The 22922-nt window shown below is 36.3% G+C and overlaps 2 protein-coding genes across 2 annotated transcripts; both read left to right on the top strand.

The window, feature by feature from the left end:
• Nucleotides 1-825: 825 nt before the first annotated feature.
• On the top strand, nucleotides 826-4417 carry LOC141834939 (serine decarboxylase 1-like). The gene is made up of 6 exons (XM_074722333.1): nucleotides 826-923; nucleotides 1015-1369; nucleotides 2597-2828; nucleotides 2961-3154; nucleotides 3230-3363; nucleotides 3563-4417. The coding sequence occupies exons 2-6, from the start codon at nucleotides 1060-1062 to the stop codon at nucleotides 4130-4132; spliced, it is 1440 nt and encodes a 479-aa protein (XP_074578434.1). The 5' UTR covers nucleotides 826-923; nucleotides 1015-1059; the 3' UTR covers nucleotides 4133-4417.
• A 390-nt stretch (nucleotides 4418-4807) lies between these two features.
• Nucleotides 4808-22674, top strand: LOC141834757 (exocyst complex component SEC5B-like). Its single transcript, XM_074722106.1, is given in 22 exon segments — nucleotides 4808-5406; nucleotides 6989-7038; nucleotides 7040-7132; nucleotides 8865-8962; nucleotides 12275-12469; nucleotides 12604-12731; nucleotides 12823-12981; nucleotides 13795-13899; nucleotides 14419-14493; nucleotides 14616-14753; nucleotides 15087-15260; nucleotides 15833-15988; nucleotides 16853-16979; nucleotides 17058-17268; nucleotides 17845-17960; nucleotides 18050-18293; nucleotides 19699-19792; nucleotides 20003-20080; nucleotides 20180-20236; nucleotides 20973-21122; nucleotides 21223-21432; nucleotides 22234-22674. Coding segments are annotated over 22 exon segments (3321 nt in total). The 5' UTR covers nucleotides 4808-4962; the 3' UTR covers nucleotides 22453-22674.
• The last annotated feature ends 248 nt before the right edge of the window (nucleotides 22675-22922 follow it).

The raw sequence follows: 22922 nt of genomic DNA, 5'->3' as shown, positions 1-22922 counted from the left end.
TATATTGATGAAATAATACACTCGAGGGTAGCTATATAAAGTTTTAAAGAAAAGGAGACCAATTTTAAAGGGCTAAGGCGTCCTTCCATTTTATTTTAATGCATTTGCAAAATATTCCATACAATATCATATATTTTAAAGAAATTATTATCGGGCAACGTGTACTCCGGCCGGTGGAGACAGCATGGAAAACATGCGGAATCCCGACATTTTAACTCCAATGGACCCATCGAATCTTATCCATAATCTCTTCAACTACCATGTCAACGTGGCCTCCCGACGGAACAGGTTCCATACTCCATTCATTAATGGCGCTGTCGGTAATTTACCTCTATTTGTAAGTAAAATCTAATTTAGGCACTGAAATTTAATATGGTAATTTTAAAGGTAATCAATATATAGTTTTCAGCTTTATTTTATTTATTTTCAAAATAAAATTAAAAAGTTAAAAAGAAAAATAAAACAAATATTTTAAAAATTAACTTTTTCACGTATTTAAATTTATTAGTAAATTTATAAATTTTAAGATACAGAACATTGTGGGGGCGCCGTATATTCATTCGTTAGGATATCACATGGGTTGTGAAGAGTTGGCATTTATACAAAATCGAATTTATAATGTTTTTTTTTTGTTTTTGCAAACTCGAATACTGTTTTGCAATGTTCACTTTTCTATTTTTAGAAATCTTCACATCGTGTTCTAATTTATAGCCACAAAATGTTGAAAATATCCAACAAAATATTGAAAATTCCAGAGCGGCGTCCTCGTGTTCTGACTATTCTTTATCCAGTTTCAACTTCTCTCTCCTCTCCCAGTCACCCGCCTCGCCTTTTCAATATAAACCCTACCATTCCGCCTCTTCCTGCGCCTTCCCCTTCTCACGCGCAGCGATCGACTAAGAGCGAACGGAGGAAATCTCGTAGTAATGTTTCTCACTCTCCTTTTATTTTCATGTTTTTTGTTTATCTTGGCCGATTATAGCTGAATCTGCTAACCCAGGTTCTGATTTGTAGCCTGAGACGCTTTCGGAGGACTAGGGCGAAGCGATTGAAGTGAAGATGGTGGGAAGCGTGGGAAATGGATTGATGGATCTGGGGGGCAGGGAGAAGGCGGAGCCGCTGCCTAAGGAGTTCGATCCCAAGGAGACCGTCGATTCCTTGCCGCATTCGGAGTCCAACATAGTAGTTGGAAAAGAGGAGAACGGGACGAGCAGAGAAATAGTGTTGGGGAGGAATGTGCGCACAATGTGTTTCGAAGTTAAAGAACCAGAGGCCGACGATGAGATAACTGGCGAGAGGGAAGCTTATATGGCCGGTGTTCTAGCAAGGTACAGAAGATCCCTCGTTGACAGGACCAAACACCATCTAGGTACAATCACAGTTATTAATTCTATAAATATTAGCCTTCTCCACGGACAACTCTACAACAACTGTTTCTGAATTCGTCAGTGTTTCTTTTTCTGTCTCAAAGATAAGTAAATGAATCTAATTTTAAGCAATTAACCAACTATCGTTTTGCGGTTTTAATAATATTTTATTATTGAGTGTTGGGTATGATTGGCTATGTTGCTACATTTGCTGGTATTGACTTGACACTACTGAGAAATTACTAGTAGGATATCAACTCCAATAAAAGTAGATGTTTCATGTGTTAGAATTTTTTAAGAACAATATTTGTTTGCCCATATGTTTCCAAAACACAGAGAAGGAAGAGGAAGAAAGACATAGCTTTTAGAACTCATGGGGGATCTTTAGTCCAACATCTACATTTTCGATTGAGATTTAGACAATTAAATGCAAATGTTTTCATAAAATTATGTCTTTTGTAAATGGCGGGCTTAATGGAGACACCATGTGCTTTGGTAAAGTCATATGCATGTGCACACATATGATGGCCCTACCATATGCACCGCACATGAGCCATGAAATAATTGGGGTTATTCTGGATGGTAGGCTGGCATTGTTTCTCTATTCCAACATCTCCACGTTGGTGCTCGACACATTTTTTAATGAGATTGGCTCCACCCTTAACACCCAGGGTTCAATGGAAAAAATAATGTCGTTGCATCTTGTTAGGCTGCTCAACCACTCAAACAAACCTTGCAACGTGTATGATTTGTTGCTTGAAGAACCTACACTATTTTGTTATTCTTTCAAAAATAGAGACAGCTTATATCACTATTCAAGTTTTGTTGTATCATTATTTCCTTTTTCAATTTTTGCAAGTATACATTCTCTCATGGAAGTGTCCTAGTAAAAAAGACATTTTATATGATAGTATGGTGTGTGTTATTTTCCGTGTGTGATGTTTTCTTCCCTGTGAGTCTTTGAAGTCTGTGAATTGTATATATTTTTTCATCACTGGCATCTATTGTGCTCAATTATAAAGTGATTTTTTTCCTTTTCTTGAGATGATCTAATTTGATTTTTGTCGAATTCTTACTATATTTTAGATTGACAGTGAGCTTCAATGCTTATTTGTTTTTGCTTAATTCTTATCTTGCTCTAATTGTAGTTTGTGTATTAAACTACTGTTTGATCGACATCCACATTGTTCAACTTTTTTATGTCATTTCTACTTATGATTCTTTTACAGGTTATCCGTACAATTTGGACTTTGATTATGGTGCTCTTATCCATCTGCAACACTTTTCCATCAACAACCTAGGCGACCCATTTATTGAGAGCAACTATGGTGTGCATTCTAGGCAATTTGAAGTTGGAGTGTTGGACTGGTTTGCTCGGCTGTGGGGATTGGAAAAGAATGAATACTGGGGTTATATTACAAACTGCGGCACTGAAGGAAATTTGCATGGTATCCTTGTTGGGTTAGTACCTTTTCTTTAAATGCTTTAAGAAAACTTTGCTAGCTAATGAAAGTTTTTCAGAACATGGGTGCAAAATCTGGATGCCTTTTCAAGAGTAATTTTACTTGAAATTGCTTGTATTATGTTTGCCAGGAGAGAAGTCTTTCCCAATGGTATTTTGTATGCCTCAAAAGAATCTCATTACTCGGTTTTCAAAGCTGCAAGGATGTATAGAATGGAGTGTGTGAAGGTTGCCACTCTGGTGTCTGGTGAAATTGATTGCACAGATTTTAAAGCTAAATTAGTTCAGAACAAGGAGAAGCCAGCCATTATCAACATCAACATTGGTAAATCTTCTTATTTTTATATTTGTTGTTGTTTTTACTTAACAGAAGTGAATTACTTATTATTATCTTACATAGGAACCACTGTCAAGGGGGCTGTTGATGATCTCGATCTGGTCATACAAACTCTTGAAGAAAATGGATTTAAAGATCGGTTCTACATCCATTGTGATGGTGCTCTCTTTGGGCTCATGATGCCATTTGTCAAACGTGTATGTGCTACTCTTATTACGAATTCTACTTCCTGTTTCCACTATAAACAAGCATTAAGTCACAACCATACTAGTGCTTCTCTGAAACAGTTTATTATTCAATTAGAAATTTGTTCGTCTAGGATTTTACAGATCATTCTTAAATATATAATTGGCTTTTTTCTGTCTGAACTAAAGTTAGCAATGGGGCTTTGGGCAGGCACCAAAAGTGACGTTCAAGAAGCCTATCGGAAGTGTGAGTGTGTCAGGTCACAAGTTTGTGGGATGCCCGGTCCCTTGTGGAGTTCTAATTACGAGATTGACACACATCAACGCCCTCTCCAGTAATGTCGAGTATCTTGCTTCCAGAGATGCCACCATCATGGGAAGTAGAAATGGCCATGCCCCAATCTTCCTCTGGTACACCCTCAACAGGAAAGGTTATCAAGGTTTCCAGAAGGAAGTTCAGAAATGCTTAAGGAATGCTCATTATCTGAAAGACCGTTTGAAAGAGGCAGGGATTGGTTCGATGCTCAATGAGCTCAGTAGCACCGTTGTGTTTGAGAGGCCAAAAGACGAGGACTTTGTTAGGCAGTGGCAACTTGCTTGTGAGGGAAACATTGCACATGTCGTGGTAATGCCGAATGTCACTGTTGAGAAGCTCGACTATTTCTTGCGTGAACTACTTGAGAAACGTTCACACTGGTATCAGGAAGGAAAAATCTCACCTCCTTGTCTTGCTGCGGAGATAGGCGAGGACAATTGTTTGTGTTTCTTGCATTCGAAATAATGCCCTCTATTGCTAGTCCTTTTGCATGCTTTTCTCGCTGTTAGCTATTGGTGTGATGGGCTCGACGTTAGAAGATTGTCTTGTCCTAGGAAAAAGAACGAATAATGCTGTCCAAGAAAGTGTCCCTAATATGCCTGAATCACATTTGGTTTGTTAGTGTGGCGGCAGAATGACATTTGACAGCATCATCACCGTTGTATTTGGCACTCCTCTCTTTCTCTCTCTTTTTTAAATTTTAGTGAAGGTTTTTAGTGTGCCAATTGTTTCTGACTATTTTATCATGATTTATGTCACTCCCTATCTCGATTCACCATAGTAGATCGAATCAAGTCAACTAATCTACCGACTTGACTCTGATCAAATCCAACTAGTAGATGGATCATCCGACGATAACAATACTTTAGTAGATAGGTTGATAGAGCGGAAGAAGAATCGATGACTGGTCTGAAAAAACAATCCGAAAATACTCAACTATTCATGGCAATTTTACTAATAGACTATGCTAATCTACGCTCTCCAACGTCATACAGTCACTGTTGGAGTTTCCTGCCTGCCTGCCGTGATGATAGATCAGAACAACGCCAGGTGAAATTAAGCTAATCGACACCGCACTCACTTCTATCACAGGGTGGGTGAAGACCGCTCAGCCAATAGGCTCGTCTGCACACGCTTTGCTGACCGCGGAGCAAAGTGCGAGCGACAAAAGGGCGGAGTCTCCGACCTCCTCGTTCTTCCTTTCTTCTCCCCTCCCATTCCAAATCCATAACCAGATCTGAACACGAAGGAAGCAGGACAGGAGGAGAATCGAAGCGAGCCGAAGAAGATAGCGAATGGCGAGCGACAGCGATCTCGACGAGGATGAGCTCCTCCAGATGGCGCTCAAGGAGCAGGCCGAGAGGGACGTCAACTACAAGAGGCCGTCGGCTAAGAATTCTAAGCCCGTCGTCAACCTCATCCGGCCTCCGCCTCCGCCGCCTTTCATGGATCAGAGCCAGCCCCAGCAGAACCCTAACTCGAATTCCAATACCCGAGGCAAGCAGCCCCCGCCGCAACAGCAGCAGCAAAGGCGGAATCCCAGTCGTGGAGGGGACGACGACGACGGATCGGAGGTCGAGATGCTGAGCATCTCCTCTGGAGATGAGGACTCGTCTAAAGATCGTGTTCCACAGCAGAGGGGGCGTGGCGGCAGCGATCGCCGAGCTCTCAGGGATGATGGGGATACCGGGCAGGACGACGATGAGCCCAGAAGCTGGAAAAGGGTAGATGAGGCTGAGGTATTCTTGATGGGATGATAGTCCTTTTCCCCCTTTACAGTTGATCTCAAAATTCTTAACTCGTGAAACTGAATGGGTAAAATTGAGATAATATTTATGTTCACCTCTAGCGAATTTTTTATTTATAAATATTTAAAACATTTGATTTTGCAGCAATGTTAGTTTAATAAAGCTTCCAGTTATTTTAGAGCTCGTTTTGCTTAAATTTAAAACGCAAACTGTATCTGCCATTCTTTCTAGTATCCGTAGGTTTTTCTTTAGTCTAACCAATTTTGTCTGCTTCACATGATCGTGTGACATTGACTTGCTGGATATATCGGTGACATGGTCCCTGAAGATATTTCTGATTGATATAACCCTAAAATATGCTGTAACTTTTTTCCCCCAAAAAAATGTGATTTGTGTTTGGAGGATATTCAATTTTGATTCAATTCTTGGTTTGAAGTTTATCAATTAGACTTTACTTTCAAGCTTTTAGGAGTCTACAAATGTTATAGTTGATTGAAAATCAAATTAATAAAAATGTCATTTCAACTATCAAAACCTTCAAGATGGGCATTCAAAATGTTTGTTTTTTGTTAAAAAAAACAAACTGTGCCTATGTCTGAAAATATGGAATCAATTGGAAGTTTGCTACGCTTTATACAAAGTTTTGGCTTGTGATATACTTTTGGTGTTGGCACTGAGCATGCTAATTTATCAAGGCATCATAAGAATGCAAATATTTGTTAAACAAGATTAGTCTCTTTTTGTTGAGAAGGTTTAGCTCATGTTAATGCACTAAATTTAGTCTTTTATATGTTTAAAAAATGAACTCTGAATACACCAGAAGGGCATAGGTTACTAGACTGATCCTGTGAAAAAAGAGAATTTTAAAGTCTAGGAATGGAGTAAATAGCAGTAACTTTGAAAGATGAATTATGTATGGGTCTGATATATGCCTTTTTTTTTTTGTGATAAGAGAAGTTGTTTTTGATAAGTGATATATGCCTATTTGATTTTGTTTTATATAGTTATTGTGGCATGTTTTGGGTTGGCTGGTATGATCATAATATTTGGTTGTGTATGCCATGATTTCTTGAATATCCTGCAACTTCCCAGAAAATTCAAATATGCTCCAGTATGTAAGAGACATGGAATCAGGTTACAATGGTCTGGGTTGATGAAGTGCCCATGAGGTTGTCAAATACACTAAAAGGGAAGCCCAGTGCACAAAGCTCTTGCCAATGCGTGATCTCAGAAAATAGTCTATTGTATGCAGTCTTACCTTGCTTTGCAAGAGGCTGTTTCCGAGACTCAAACCCACGACTTCTAGGTCATATGGTAGTAATTTTATCGTTGCGCTAAGACTCCCCTTCTAAGTTGTCAAATACACTTATCATTGAAATTACTTATGTGATTCTAACTGGTTCTTTTCTCAAATTTGATCACTTATTTCTCATCTTCAATATAATTGAAATTGTTATGTTGGCAACTAGTTTAATAGGCTTCTGCATACATTCAGCATGGCGTCTTGTTTCTCTGAAAATCAAATGTTTAACTGAGATAGAAGTAAACTAACAACCAGTTTCTTTTTCTTTAGCTTTCGCGTAGAGTTCGAGAGATGCGTGAAACAAGGGCTGCACCAAGTGCAAGAGCAAAAAACAAATGCAATTGCTCGCAAGGGGCTTACACACTTGCAATCTTTACCTCGGGGTGTGGAAGTTTTGGATCCACTTGGGCTTGGGTAACTACATTGTTTTACACAGTTAACTTTTATATTCATCATATATCTTGGAGTTTGTGCTGCTGCATTTTTAAAAACTCATATATATATATATATATATATATATATATATATATATATATATATATATATATATATATATATATATATATATATATATATATATATATGCTGTGCACCTTCCCGTGCGTGATACTTGTCCGCGACTAAGTGGGCGGGGCACCCGGATCACTTCCGGGCGCCCGACTTGTCTCGACGGCACTCAGTCACGGATGCTGCGTGCACGGGAAGATGCACAACATATCAATTCTATATATATATATATATATATTGTCAAATCATTCCTAGTAGCAATAAGTTGTTCAATTTTAAAATATTAAGCATTTCCATGCAGATATAAGATAGAGAGGGAGGCAAAGAGTTAGATTGGTTAGAATTAAGAACTCATTCCTTTTGCACAAAAAATATATCAAAGATCAACATCAAGTACGGGAGATTTTCAAAAGTATAGAAGTGAGGAGTCATGGTCTAGAGTCGTATATTGGATACCAGATAGTTAAAAACAATGACTAGATCATTGTTTTAGATCATACTTTCATGCTAAGGTGTTTCTTTGTGCCAACTCACTTTTACAATCTTTGGCAAAGTGTTATGTATTCTAATCTCGTGAATTTTAACTCCTAGTTATTCTTTTTTAATGTTGGGAATGTTCAAGATTGTGTTAACCATAATACATTTCAAAATTCGGAACCCAACTATTTGTTATCCGGTAGGCTTGTGACCATAATATTGTAATATGCAACAAAGTTATATCAACTTGAGTAGGCGAGACATGTTTTGGGCATGCTAGGTGCTGATGTTAGTGGGTGTGCTGAATGTTAGAAAAGGAAAAGAGGAAAGAATTGAGGAGAAAGGGGAAATTGAAGATTTGTGGTGTCGAATGTAGAAGCTTTGCTTCATAGACAAACCATGTGTCAATGTCGACTTGCAGGTAGATGAAGCACCTTCAATAGGTGGTTCACCTTGCTGGTGATGTTCCAAAATACCTCATGACTTCCATGGAAGCTTTGCCGACCTATGAAACACCTTGCGACCTTATTTGAACCTTTGCATGCCTCTGAAACACCTCTCGATCTCTCAAAATACCTTGTGAGCGGTGCTAAAGTTTTGTCGCATTATGTGTGATGCTTTGATCTTGGAACACCTCACATTGTCATCGACTCTCTTTCCAAACACCTCACCTTGATTGACCATCTCATCTCACCTCACCTCACTTCACCTCACCTCATGGAAGTTCTGTTGACCTCGTGGACATTTCATCGACCTCCGACGAAGACTTTAGTTGCATAAGATGCCATATTCCGATTGTCTTGGCTAGCCAAAACAAAAAGTTACTTCACTGTCATTCTTGATTTTGTATAGTTTTCCCATTGGGCTCTCATATCATTGTAGTATTTTCTTCTTTGCCTCAACATCTTAATATTCTGTTCTATTAGGGTAATTGACAACAAATCATAGAGGAATCCCAATTGTTTTTTATGTGATAGGTTTGTGGCCCTAATGTTGTATAGACACGAGGGCAATACACACACTAACGAATCCACACAAAAACAAACAGAATAATTCTAACTACAACACTATTGTTTTTGCTTTTGTACTGTGTTTCAACTGGGCTTTTGTTTAGCAGTATATTTCTTCTTTGCCTTACCGGCTTAATATTCGGTTCTATCAGGGTAATTGACAATAAGTCATTGAGGCTCATTACTGATGCTTCAGTAAGCTCTCCACTTTCAAGAGAAAAGTCTGAATCCCTGGATCCTAGTATACGAGGTATGCCCTTGTTTTGAGTAATCTTATAAAAAGAGATGATCTACATGTGGTCTTATTTTGAACCTTTTGAATAACTGGAATTCTGCTTAGTTTGTTGTGTGTTTCTTTTAAATATCTTGTAATGCCTTGTGATGCCTCTTAACAAATTTCTTTTCTTTTTTGTGCTTTTATAATTCTTGTTTTTTTCAACGAGAATAATAACTTCTTCGGCCATTAATATGTTAAGAATCCGTCATCATTACTTAATCACTACTTAGGTTCCATTTGATTGTTCCATGTAATAACTTCACACTTAGTAAGGTATCTTTAACTGAAAAATTGTCTAATTTATTTCTGAATATCCAATCTTGTATGGACCAAGATATAGAAAATTCAAGTTTGTTATAAAGGCAATAATTCTCTTAGCATTTCCCGTTTTTCAAGGATTTTACTTTTACAGTAGGATTAAGGTGCAATTTGCTAAGTTCTGTCAGCAGTGAAGGAAATGTTTATATGAATAATTTGACAACTTTTTATATAGTACTCGTTGATTTATAGTGTTTTTTTCTAAACCTTGAACAAAATTTGTGTATGAGTAGCTACTATTGACCAACTGGCTTGAATCTTTGCATACCACTCCATTAACAGTTTTCCTCCAGCTCAAATCATTAAATAGTAAACAAACCGAGGCAATGATTCTTTTAGTTTTCCACATTTTTTGTGAGTCATACTTTTGCAGCTGGAAGGCATTGCGAATCTGCCATGATCAGGAAGTAATGAAGGAATATTTATCTAAATAAATATATAACATCTTCTCCATGAAGTATAATGCATCTTCCATTTTTGCAAATCTTCTCTGACTCTATACAAGGTTTTGTTAGGTATTTTTCCTATAAAATCAATATCAAGAGTCATGATCGTCACTTTACCAAAATACTAATTCTTCCTCACTTTCACATCTGTACTTGGCGCATCCTTGGTGACTGTAATTTCATCAGGGCCGATAATCAACCTCCTCAGCACCAGTTAAAGCAATGGTGATAAATCCACATCTCTGTCTCCTGGTTCAGTTACTAGTTCTGTTAGAGATGGCTACAACACATCCAGCATTATGATACTCTTCCTCCTGTAACTGAATCCCTGCCACGAACCATTTGACAAAGTTATAAATTGGGCCTTGACTAACAGTTTAAGATTTTGGGATAAGCAATCACTGAATCAAACAGAAAACCAGACTCGAAATACTTAAAAAATTGTATCATTTAGTTACATGCTTTGGGGCTAGTCCACCCATGAAAGCGTCAAGAATAAAAATGCTAATGTTCATTAGTTTAGTTACTCCAAATGATAGGCTAGGGTGGGGCTAGTCCACTATGTTTTTCTACATACAAGGGGCTGTTTTAAGAATATTAAGTATATAATTGAATTTTTCCTAACCACTTAAGCTTTTGGGATTAGTAGCCATTCAATCAAATTGAAACCAAGTAACAATGCTAGGACTGCCCTGGTGAGCTGATCTAAAAATTGATTTGATCTTTGGCAAGAGGGTATAAAGATAGTAAGTGGTAAATTTCAGATTGGTTAACCATTTATGTCACAGGACTGTGCTAAACAGGGGGTTTATCCACTTTCAGCCCATTGCTCCTTCTATACTGTTTGCTTCTTTCTGTGACTCAAATGTAGCTATGACGATAAGATTGATGATGTATCTTCCTTTGATCAATTTTTTTTTTTATGATCATGCTCCAAAAGTTTGCTTATTCTTGAGGAATATCTATTGTCAGATGTACTGCACTGGGCAACATCTGTCCTCTTTGAGTTCTGTTTTGAGATTTGTTCAGTCATTTAATAAATTATTTGGACCCTCACTTATAGCTTGATTGAAGTTGCAACTAGGAGCTTGGCCTTTATGAAATGTATGGTTTAGTTAAAAACCATGAAATAAGTTAAAAAAATTCTTACTTGGGACAATTCTTCAAGCACAAAACAATGCAATTTTCTATTTGATACTCTAATATGCTTATTGGAGAATGCTAATCATTATTTTTGGGGGAAAAAATGTAAATTCATGTTTCACATTGATAAGAAAGTTACCTTACAATTTATCTGAAATGAACAACTAGATATTTTTCCACCAGCTTCTTCTAAAGCCGACTTTGATGTGGCAAGACACCATGCACTTCTTCCTCACAACTTACTATGGTTGTATGAGTCTGAACGTGATAATAATTATTTGTCTTTGATTGTCTTTTTAGTTACCGTAGAGCATTATTAACTCCAAGGGTTAAAATACCAAGCCGTTCTGTTCAATACTCATGGTTTTTACTGTTCCGACATGAGATTGGCACCAGCACTCGGCGATAGCGCTGGAAGGGTTGCGAACCCCAACGACCGCACTACCCCAATAGCCGTGTCGGAAGGGTCACCCGACCATGGCGACAACTTCGGAGGGCTTGCGCGACCTCGGCGGTCGTGCTGGAGGGGTCGCACGCTGCTGGGTCGTGGGTCGCGGGGTTGACGTACGCTTGTTTAATTAAAACTTTGATTAATAATTTCCATTAACTCTCGGCTATAATTGAGATAATTTAAATAGAGACTATTAAATCCTAATCTAAATATCATATTAATTTAATATATATTATTTATTTTAATTCTAAAAATATATAATAAATTTTATTTATTTTATATTTTTTAATTTTTCAGATTTTTTTGTTTTTTTAAATATTTAAGTTAATTTTTTTATTTTTAATAATATATTTTATATTAAAAAATATTGAAATCATATCGGCACGACATGATACGATACTAAAATGGTATCGTTTCAATCTGAAATCGAAACCTTGGCATGGGTCGAGATTTTAAACCTTGATTGACTCCACTCTTCTTGTTGCCTCCAAGTCTCCTTGTGGTTCTCCTATGCCACCATTGACTCTAACTCTCTTCTTTACATTCTCACTTTTGTCTTGGAATCAAAGATTCATCTTTTACCATCTCTGTTCTTAATGATGACTTGATTTTTATTTCCGATGGTTTGGGTTGGGCTTAATTTCTGATGAATTTTCTTTTTTTTCCCTTAGAATCATCTAGCATGAATTCATATCAAATTGTTGTAAATCTTAATCAATTGTTATAATTCTTTAATTTTTTTGGTTCTTATATATCCTATCAATCTTGTATATCCAAAACATTGCATGTGGGTGATAGGAATGATGATTCTAGGTTCTGATAACTTTGAGCCTAATTGAATCACTAGTGATAGATGAACTCTAATTTGATTTTGCACACTTGATTACTATAATTTGACATGATTCCTTTAGTTTTTTCTTTTTGCAGATAAAGTAACGTACTCTTCTCCAGACTTTGACCCCAAGATCTTTTTGTCACGGGTTCACCAAGATACAAGTGCAGCTGATTTAGAAGCTGGGGCCCTTACATTAAAAGCTGATCTCAAAGGCAGAACTCAAGAAAAGAAACAATTGGTGAAAGAAAACTTCGATTGCTTTGTCTCTTGCAAGACTACAATTGATGGTATTTTACAATACCATTCATTCATCACAATTTTGATGCAGTTAGTTTCTCATGCATAAAATTTTCATAAGAAAAAGTTCTTTCCTATCATTGGATAGTTAAGATTATCTCAAGAAGTTAACTGTGCCAAGCAGATATACAGTCTAAGCTGAGTCAGATAGAGGAGGATCCAGACGGTGCAGGTACTGCTCGATTGTATGAATCCACTCAAAATATCAGTCAAGTTGCAAACCGTGCATTTCAACCTTTATTTGAGAGGCAGGTAAATAACTGAGATTCAGGAATGGAAAGGTTTTTTTTGTTTTTGTTTTCTGCTTTGAGAAGGACTCCTTACTTAATGTGATTATAAATAGGTGCAAGCAGAGAAAATTAGATCAGTTCAAGGAATGCTTCAGAGGTTTCGGACTCTTTTTAATCTACCAAGTGCAATTCGTGGGAGCATTGCCAAGGGCGAATATGATTTAGCAGTTAGAGAGTATAGGAAAGCAAAGTCAATCGTCCTTCCTTCTCATGTATGTTGTTATTTTCTTTCTTGGATTTCGTGAAATAGCTTTCTAAATGAACCACACATCTTCAGGAGATGTTTGGTATGTTTCTCATTAGTATCTCATACCCATTCATTATGGATTTAGTAACTAACTCGAGGAATGGATCTTCAATTTGTTGGGCATCTGCCTTCTTCACAACTGGAAAAATTACATCATCTTACATGGTTGAATATACTCTGATCTTTCCACGAGGAATACCATAATTCATTCTCATCTCTATTGCCATTATGTTCTACTTTGGAGATTACTGGAGTAACAATTTTCATTTAGCTATATATACAGGCAATTTAGATGGTGCGATTCATAAGCAATGTCATATAGAACTATAAAAGTTTATGGATTTGTTCTGCTGCTTTATTGAAAACGGTAAAACTACTGTCGATAGGATCCCTTCACTTATGCTTGGAAACTCTCTACTATTTCATGGTTGGCAATAGTCTCAGGCACAAACCTCCACTCATGTTAAGTTGTTTCTTCTTGTGGTGCCTCAGAAATACTAACCTACTCATTGCTAACATTTCAAATACCTTGTAAAATGATTTCTTATTATTTTTATGTTGATATATTGAAAAGGCAGATTAACATCATATTAATGAAAAGATAAATGTCGTCCTCCATGTTTGGAATTTTGGAATTGTGAGCTTTATGGGCATTTGTGGGAAATCTTATAGTTTTCACCATATTGTTCTGGAGGAACATAGTTCATCATTCTTAACTGAAATGGATAGTGAAATTGTCATTTTGTAGTTCTCAATTGGTTTGTGGCCTCATTTGTAGGTTGGTATACTGAAACGTGTACTTGAGGAAGTAGAAAAGGTAATGCAAGAATTTAGAATGCTGCTTTACAAATCAATGGAAGATCCAGAGCTTGACTTAGCTGATGTAAGTTTGCTCCTTCAACCCTTTTACTTTTAGAAGACATGAAATAAATTTTTAGGAGGAAAAAGCAAATTCAGTTCCTGACTGTTGTATTGTATCTTGTATACATTTAATGGTTGTGGAGTAATATAATGTTGCTTTTGAAAAGAAGTAATCTAATCATGGTTCCTAATGTGGAAGCAAAGTACCTCAAATTGAAACAAATACATTTCTTACATGTGTGTTCCCATCTTGTCTTCCTACTAAACTTAGTTGTAGTATTAGCTTATGAACTGTTTTCTTTTTTGATCTCTGTACAAGAGCTTGCTAGCATATGGCACTATTTTAGGTGTTAGAAAAAGATTCTGCTAATGTTATACACACACACACACACAATTATGTTCCACTTTGTCTGCCATTCAGCACTGTGGTTCTAATATTTGAGAATGAGACATCTGGTTACATGTATTTAGTACCTTTGCTACTTTAATTAACCGTTTTCCGTTACATCTTACCTTTGGTTACTTGATGTGCTTCTTCTAGCTTGAGAACATTGTTAGGCTGCTTTTGGAGTTGGAGCCCAGTTCAGATCCTGTCTGGCGATATCTTAGCATTCAGGTCTGTGACTCTTATGCAAGGACACTAACCTGAAAATGATTCGGCGCCATTTTCTTTCTTTGTTAATTGTTGGTTTAAATTATGACAAGGTTTGTGATTGTGATTTTTCCCCATTTTTCTAGAATCGGAGGATTAAAAATTTGCTTGAAAAGTGCACTTCAAATCATGAGGTTCAAATGGAAATCTTGGATAAGAAGATTCGAGAGAGATTCAAGTCTGATGCAAGATGGAGGCAACTTCAAGAAGACTCGAGTAAATTGGTATGCATAGGATTAGCATCCCCAAATCAGAAGGATATTTTTCTACTTTTAGGATGGGTGCTAGGAAAATAAATACTTTGATGGCATGCTTGTTAACTTCCTAAATGTTTAATTGTTTTCTACTTATAATCCAAATTAATGGTCGTTTGACAACTTTGATTGATAATAGGATGGTCATAATACAAAAATTCTTTGTTCTCTGATGTGAGCACATAATCTTTGTATCATCTCAAACTCAATTTTATGACGTGCACACTCTCTATTTATCTGTTTTTCTCTTTAGTTGTGGCTTAGAGTTTGACTTATTTTACTGGCATGATTTATTTTTTGTAGCTAGACTCAGAGGTGTCCTTGGATGACTCTTCTGAACTAGAGTCACATCTACTCGGGGAAGAAATGGATACTTTGAGAGGAAGATACATCCATATGTTAAACACTGTTCTAATCCATCATATACCACCATTTTGGAGATTATCCATATCTGTTTTCAGTGGAAAATTTGCTAAGGTATTTTAGTATATCATTCATTGTAAATTATGCAAAATCATATTTTTGTGCCTTGAATGCCTAGTAGTGCTTTAACCTTTGAAATATGAAATGCGAGGTTATTCCTCCCTTGCAAGCTAAGGTATTTCTGTGGTTGCTATTCATATATCCTTCAATGTGTTTCAAGAATCAGATGATAAGATGCTTACTTTTTAACTCTTTTCTGAGTACATTTCGTTGTCATTTTTTTGTAGAGTATCTGAGATTTTTCTTTCCAAAAGTCTTCTTTTACTTCTACTGTACTCTTTTTTTTTAAAAAAAATAATAAAAGAAGAAAAAGTCTGCCTCTTTCACAAAAGCTGCTGATTCCAAATAGATGGGACAAAAATGACTGCTGCTGCTGATAATTTCACACAACAAAAATACAAAACTCTCTGAACTCGTTAATCCTTATGCCATAATCGACGAGGCAATTTATGTTAGAACAATATATGAGAAGACATTTTATTGAATTTTAGACAGCATGAAGATTATCTAATTTCAAGAAATACTTTGTTTCATGGATGATTTAGAGCTATTGGTTACTTTTCCAGGTGACAACTGGTGGCGGGGTTCTTGATACAGATACAACCTCTAAACCTCCCTCTAGTAAGAATGAGGAGAAAGCTGGTGATATTAAGTATTCAACTCATGCTCTTGAGGAGGTTTCAGTAATGATTCATTGCACTATAGCTGCATTTGAGGCAAAGGTATGATTAAAGACTTTCACATCCTTATTTGCATCCCTAACATCTCATTAATGATTAATGATGCCTCTTCCTTCCCTTAATAGAGTCTCAGGCCAAGGCTAATAGAGTGATTGTGTGATGCTCATGTTATGCTCCTTGGCATATGGATGGAGTATTATCCTCTTCCATAATTGACTTTTTTCATGGGCGAAATGTACACCTTAATGTTGTTTTTTGAGCATTAGATTATGATTTCTAGTCTGATACAACACTAGAACTAGTGTTGGAATTTTGATTAACCAGCACCATAAGAATGAGTAAAACTAGAGATAGGAAACAAACTTTTACTGTTTGATATTACATTAGGAATAGTGGTGTTTGAACTACTACGAAAACAAGCTTTTACTGTTTGACATGTATTCTGGGAAAGGAAGTCTAAGAGTATCCATTGTTTGGTGATACAATGGAAATTTAGGAACATGAACAACATGATCTCATAATAGAGTGTGATTTGGATGTGTTCCATGTGCAGGAATATTGCACCCCAGATTTTCTGTACAGGATGCTATTTGACTTATGGTATTCCACATATACTAAGCCTAGGGATATTGAGGCTTTTAGTTGAATTCTCATGTCAACCGTGGAATTCTAGTTGAGTATTTAAGGATGCAATAGAGTTAATATTCTTGAGTTTTGCTATAGGACTGTAATTGTGCTAGAGTATTTAGGGGATTCCTTATGTGAACCAAAGATATGCAATGCCGGTGCACGAATTTGATTTCTGTTCCAAGATATTTATTGATGCCACATCTGACCTAATATCATTTAATCTGCTCAATATATGATCTATGTTTAAGATGATTCATGTTAGGATTTATATTGAAGGTCCAAAGCACATTCCGAGATTTTGATGAATCAAACATTTTGCGGCCTTTCATGAGTGATGCTATAAAGGAGATTGCTAAAACATGTCAGGCATTAGAAGGAAAAGAATCTGCCCCACCAGCTGCTGGTATTCAATTATTTTTTTATTTAAATTACTGTGTTAGCTTAAAAGATGGGTAATATTACATTCTCCTGTCCTTTACAGTTAAAGCATTGCATGGCCTCCACTTTGACATTACAAAGATTTACATCTTGAGGCTCTGCACCTGGACGAGGGCAACAACCAAGGAGATTTCTCCAGATGAAATGTGGAATCCTTTGACTACTCTAGAGCGTAATAAATCTCCTTATGCAATTTCTTGCTTGCCTCTTGCGTTTCGAGCAACGATCATATCAGCTATGGACCGTATCAACAAGTAAGTTGTTTATCTTGAGTGAGAGGAAGTCTCATCATTTTCCTTTTGTTAAATGATGCTTCATTGATAACTGATTACTATTGGCATCTCAACTCATCTTCATAATTGATTGTTGCTTGTCTATGATATCTGTATATCTGTGGTATTACATGTCTAATCAAGATGGTTGATGTAGTAAATTTTGATATTTATATAGCAATGGTTAATCAAAATAAAGTGAATGCGGTAAAGTTGATCTTGTGTATTTTGGGTAGTATTGGAACTAAAACATGAAATGATCATGAAACAATTGAAATTACTGATTAGGGCAAATTTTTTAGCTGGAATGATTGCTGGGATCATGGAAAAATGCAACAAGACAGCTTGTCACTTACCTGACCACGGTTCAAGACATTGTAATTCCCTCCGACTATATACCTTGCATTTGCGGTAGCCTCGTACACTGAGACTGGTCATTTTCTGTCTTTGATCATCAAAGTAAAGAGCTAAATATGTTTGTGCAGAAATAAATAATCTGAAATACAACTTGTTTCTTATGATTTTTCCTTAGAAGTTTTTATTTTATTTTTCTGTTAGTTTGATTGAGAGCCTGAGAAATGAAACAATTAAGTACCAGCACGTCTCTGAACATATTCAAGAAATTCAAGAATCAGTAAGGCTTGCATTTCTGAACTCTTTCTTGGATTTTGCAGGTATGTCCCATCATTATTGTAACATAAATGTGATAGTTTGTTTTCTATTTATGATAATAATTTTTTTTGCCCCCATGCAAGTGGTTCAGGTTATCTCGAGCGAATTGGTAGTGAACTTTCTCAACGGAGATCAAACAAAGAGAATAGCCATCTTCAAAATGGGTATCTGCACAATATTGAGAAACAATTGTCTACTTCATATGGTGGTTGTCCTGCTGCTGCTTCTGATTTCCACCAGAAGCTACTTATAGTTTTAAGTAACATTGGACACTGCAAAGATGAGCTTTCCCATATTCTGTACAATAGGTACAAGCATGTGTGGCTACAGCACAGGTATGGTAGCAACTCACTAAGTATTCTTCAAAATTTAATTTACTTTGTCTTTGGAAGTTATTTTGTCACCATTTTTATGGGGAAAAGTTCTTTAGTTGCTTTAGCTTTGACATTGTTCTTAGATGGAAGTGAGTCATGCCTTGATTGGGTATTTCAAATGATGGGAGGAGAACACTTTTTTTTTTCCATCCCTTGTTTGTGGAACCGGTCTGGCAGAGGGAGGGCACAGACAAACAAGATCTGTAGAGGGCTCCTTTGTTGAGTGGGAAAAAGGTATACATAGGAGAGTAATTTCAACAAACCAAGGGCGCTAATGTCTTTCACTCTCTGCTTCCACTGCTTGAATTTTGATTCCACCCAATTTTGGGTGGAAGTTTTGTGCCAATTCTGTGCAATTTTGTGTGGAAGCTTTTTGCCCAATTTTGGATTCTGTAATAAAGCCCTTCTGTTCCTGCCACATTTTCGACCTTGGTAAAAAATGGAAACAAAAGCAGATCCTGTCTCGTTTCTGGGCATAGGAAATCTATCACCCTAAGCAAATAGACATGTAGTTTGGATGATGATGCATGTTCACACCAGAGGTTGAAATGTGTGTGTACGTGCGTGTTTAATCTCAAGTTAATGGATAAGTTTTTAAATCTATCCTGTAAATTCATGTTCAATAAATAAAGCCAGAACTTGCAAGATTAACTGAGCCAGTCAGAATTTTTAATTTACTAATGAACATTCCTCCAATTAAACATTTCTTATCCATGATTATGTCTGCTTGGTTAGCATATGCTAGATATTCAATTTTGCTTGTCCACTGCCAATCTTCCTGCTGTATCAGTGTCTTGTGTGTAGTCAGCTAACTCAATAGCAAATACGCACATTAAGTGCTCCATCTCTCCTGCCAAGTTCTGGCTTCTCCCTCCTGTTCAAAGATCGCCTCAATTTGGAAAGGCTTCCAGCAAGATGTATTTTAGAAATGAGAAACAAAAAATAGTAATCTACATTATGTCTTTGGATGTGAAAAGTGAGCTATTGGGAAAAAGTATTTGTTTATTGATGAGCTTATCGGACCAAATTAGGTGTAGTTTCATTAGATGATTAAATGAGAAATAATAAGTTAAACTGGTTATCAGGAATTCAGGATGTTCAGAGATGACTATCAAATTCTTAACTAAGACAAGTCGAATCGGTTATAAATGGTACTAGTGATAGAGGAAGTAATGAAAGCTTTAGTTAAAGTCATTATAAGTAATTTGAGAGATTTAAATATTTTTAATGATGTAGACTTGCTTCAAATGGCACCATTGAGTTCATATAGTCGATACTAGATAGTTAGAACTAGCAAAACTACTTGATATTAATGTGCTTCCTATAGCTTAATTTCATTTTCTGTCTGATTCTCTGATAATTCCAGGGATGATGATGAACAAAATGCTGACATGCGAGACCTAGTGACATCATTTTCTGCACTCGAGGAGAAAGTACTTGGACAATATACATGTGCTAAGGTGCTGAATTTTCTTTCTTTTTTCAAAGGAAAATAAAGATCTTGTTAGCAATCTGTTTTCTCTCATTATTTTTATTTCCTGTGAAATGGTAATAGACTTGATTTGCTGATTGGTCATGCACAATTATTTAACAAGGAAATATTACCGTTTGAAAACGATCAAATAAAAATGCAGCTGTAAGTTAATTTAATATTTGTTGCCATCAAACAGTCAGATTTAATCAGGGATGCTGCTCAGATCTATCTTTTTGGTTCTGGCATTCAGTGGGGAGGTGCACCTACTGTCAAGGTAAAAAGTTAGATTGAACTACTCATTAACCGGACATTCCAACTGGTGATTCACTTTCACCCTCAAGGAAAATATCTTAATGGCTGCATTCTGTGGCAGGGTATCCGAGATGCAACAATTGATCTGCTGCACATCCTTGTGGGAGTACATGCAGAGGTTCAACAATGTTCTAGTGTTACACTAGTTACACTTGTTTAAAAACTCCTCTGCTTATTCTTTCTTTATGTCTTCGTGAAACTTGTTAGAAATTTTGTATAATATTCATTACATCATCCTTTGGTCAATAATAACGGTACAATTCAAGAATAAAATGACAAGGAAACAAGAGGCAAGATGCACACAATTCAAGAACACTGGAAGAGTTTTTTTAATTTATTTTTCTCGTATCCTTCATGTCTGTATGTCAACATTTGAATCTCATGATGTCTTTTTTTGTTTGTGTTGTGAAAACACACTTCCTGATTTGGTTTCCTTTATTTTTTCTGGAGCCAAATACTATCAGAGTTGGATGTTTATTTGATTTTTTTCTTTTTTTTCAGCTTTAATTCCATCTTACTACTACTGAAACAGTAATAGGAAATATTGAATTATTTTCAACATGTTATTCAAGTCATTTCTGATGACACTATATTTTAGATACTGCAAATAGCAACTTTTCAACTGCGTTCAATACTAAGTATAATTAATAAAATTCATGTTAAAGGTTTCACAAAACTCCATTGCTGAATGATTTTTGAAGAGAATATCTTAATCTTGTCATTTGACTGTGGTCTTGTTTATCTTGTGTACAGTCGGAGTAGCTATACCTTCAAATCCTGGGGTATCTGGAATAATACTTAGTCTAGTTTCTTTAAACATGCATAAGCTAAATGGAAGTTTTGTGTGTATGCAGGTCTCCCATGGTGCAAAACCTTTGTTGGAGAAGATACTAGGCATATTAGTGGAAGGTTTGATTGACACTTTTATTAGCCTTTTCAATGAAAATAAAAATAAAGATTTGAAAGTGTTGGATACAAATGGTTTCTGTCAGCTAATGATTGAGGTACTCATAACTGAATTCATTTTGAATTAAATATTCTTTTGAAAATTTATAGTTGAATTATGAAATTTCTCTCTAAAAAGTTATCTTAAATCTCTTGCAGCTTGAGTATTTTGAAACTGTTTTGAGTGCTTATTTCTCTCCCCAAGCGCATGAAGCTTTGAAGAACTTGCAAGGATTGCTTTTAGATAAAGCTTGTGAGAGTGTGTCTGAGCCTTCTGAAAATCCAGGGCACCAGCGTAGATCAACTCGCGGGAGTGAAGATGCCATGGCTGACGACAGACAGTCCAATATTTCTCCAGATGACTTACTTGTATGTTCTTTTTTCACTTCTCAATTTGAATAATGGCCACAATTTTCATTGTGCACAATTCTTAGACAACAAATTTTGGCACTATAATCTTTCTGCAGAAAGTCATTGTAAGGCTTCGTGTCACTTGCTGCTGCTTTTGCTTATATTGTGGCATCTTTAATTGAAGTTCACAATGAATCTGTGGCTGGACTTGATTGAGATAACTAGAAAATCTGATCCTCACTTGCTTTTCTATGGAACTTTCAATCTTCATAAAGTATGGCATATTGTGAAAACATTAATCTATACCTTTAGAAAAATACAATCTCTTATGGGCAGAAGACATGACAGTTGAAGCCGGAGTTCATAGGAGCTATGTTTTTGCTGAATTTTAGGTTATGCATTTGCACAACGTATTCATTATAAATTTGCCTTGATTAAATTGTCTATAGTTGACTGATTTCATGGAGATCGAAGCTATTGATTTTTTATGCACATGTTTATTCTAATATATACTCCTTTGACCAGTATTTTACTTGGCAAATTTCCTCATCAGTCTTCTATAGTAAATGCTCATTTGTCTTTCCTTTTCTTTTCTAATTAGTAGAATGCCAACAAGTTTTTTAGTGTTTTTAAACTTGTCTTAAATATTTGTCGTTTCAAACTCAGCCGTGTATATAATTTTTATTGCTCTTTGATGAGTGAGATATTTTATTTACTTTCAATTGATAATTTCTTCTTCTTCATTGTTAATATGTAATTTTATTGATTGCACCAAATGGAATCTAAGTGATTAAAGGTTTTGATGTCGTTTTTTCCCAGGCATTGGCACAGCAATTTAGTTCGGAGTTACTAGAGGGGGAACTGGAAAGGACTCGTTTGAATATAGTATGCTTTATGGAGTCCTCTCTTCATCCAACAAGTCACCCAGGGCTCCAAAAGTCTGCTTTTTCTTCACTCCCAGGACCTGCTGGTTCTCCAAGTTACAGGGGGCAGCAGACTGTAGGCTCTCCAGCATACTATCGGCAAAGACGCAAATAAGTGTTGGTAGGAAAGCCAGCTTTCGTTAGTGCTTCCCATTTTTGTTTTCTCCCCTTTTCTTCTTCCCCCTTGTATGGTTGAATTTGTAGGTTATGTTATTTTGTATAGTGAGTGGATACTAGGGCTATTCTTTGGGTGTTTGTATTCTTGAGTTGGAAACAACCATAGCGTTTTTTTACTTGTAAAATGGTGGAATATTAATGCATTATGTCATTCGCTTTCTGTTGGGACTAGATTTCCTCCATTGATTTATAATAATAATCACGCAGAGTAACTTAGATGAGTGATAGCATAGCAGGATGTAATATTGTGGAATCACCAAGGCTGCGTTTCATGAGCAATGGAAATATGTGCACGTGCGCGCGCGCATACATATTCTGGTGTTGAAATATTTTACTCCAGCGGTTTTATAATTGAGTCTATGAGACTAATTGAGATTTAATTTTTTTAAATGAGTGATAGCATAGCAG

The sequence above is a fragment of the Curcuma longa genome, chromosome 9 (assembly GCF_044706935.1).
Source record: "Curcuma longa cultivar G26 ecotype Majalengka, Jawa Barat chromosome 9, ITB_CL_G26_1.1, whole genome shotgun sequence".
Lineage (NCBI taxonomy): Eukaryota > Viridiplantae > Streptophyta > Magnoliopsida > Zingiberales > Zingiberaceae > Curcuma > Curcuma longa.
The sequence above is the reverse complement of the archived record's forward strand: the minus strand, read 5'-3'. Positions and strand labels throughout refer to the sequence as shown.

Excerpts from the sequence above, each read along its gene's own strand:
- LOC141834939 (XM_074722333.1), top strand. The coding sequence starts at position 1,060 with ATGGTGGGAAGCGTGGGAAATGGATTGATGGATCTGGGGGGCAGGGAG. Across the intron at positions 2,829-2,960 it reads TTGCATGGTATCCTTGTTGG|GAGAGAAGTCTTTCCCAATG; the intron begins GTTAGTACCTTT and ends TATGTTTGCCAG. Across the intron at positions 3,364-3,562 it reads TGATGCCATTTGTCAAACGT|GCACCAAAAGTGACGTTCAA; the intron begins GTATGTGCTACT and ends GGCTTTGGGCAG.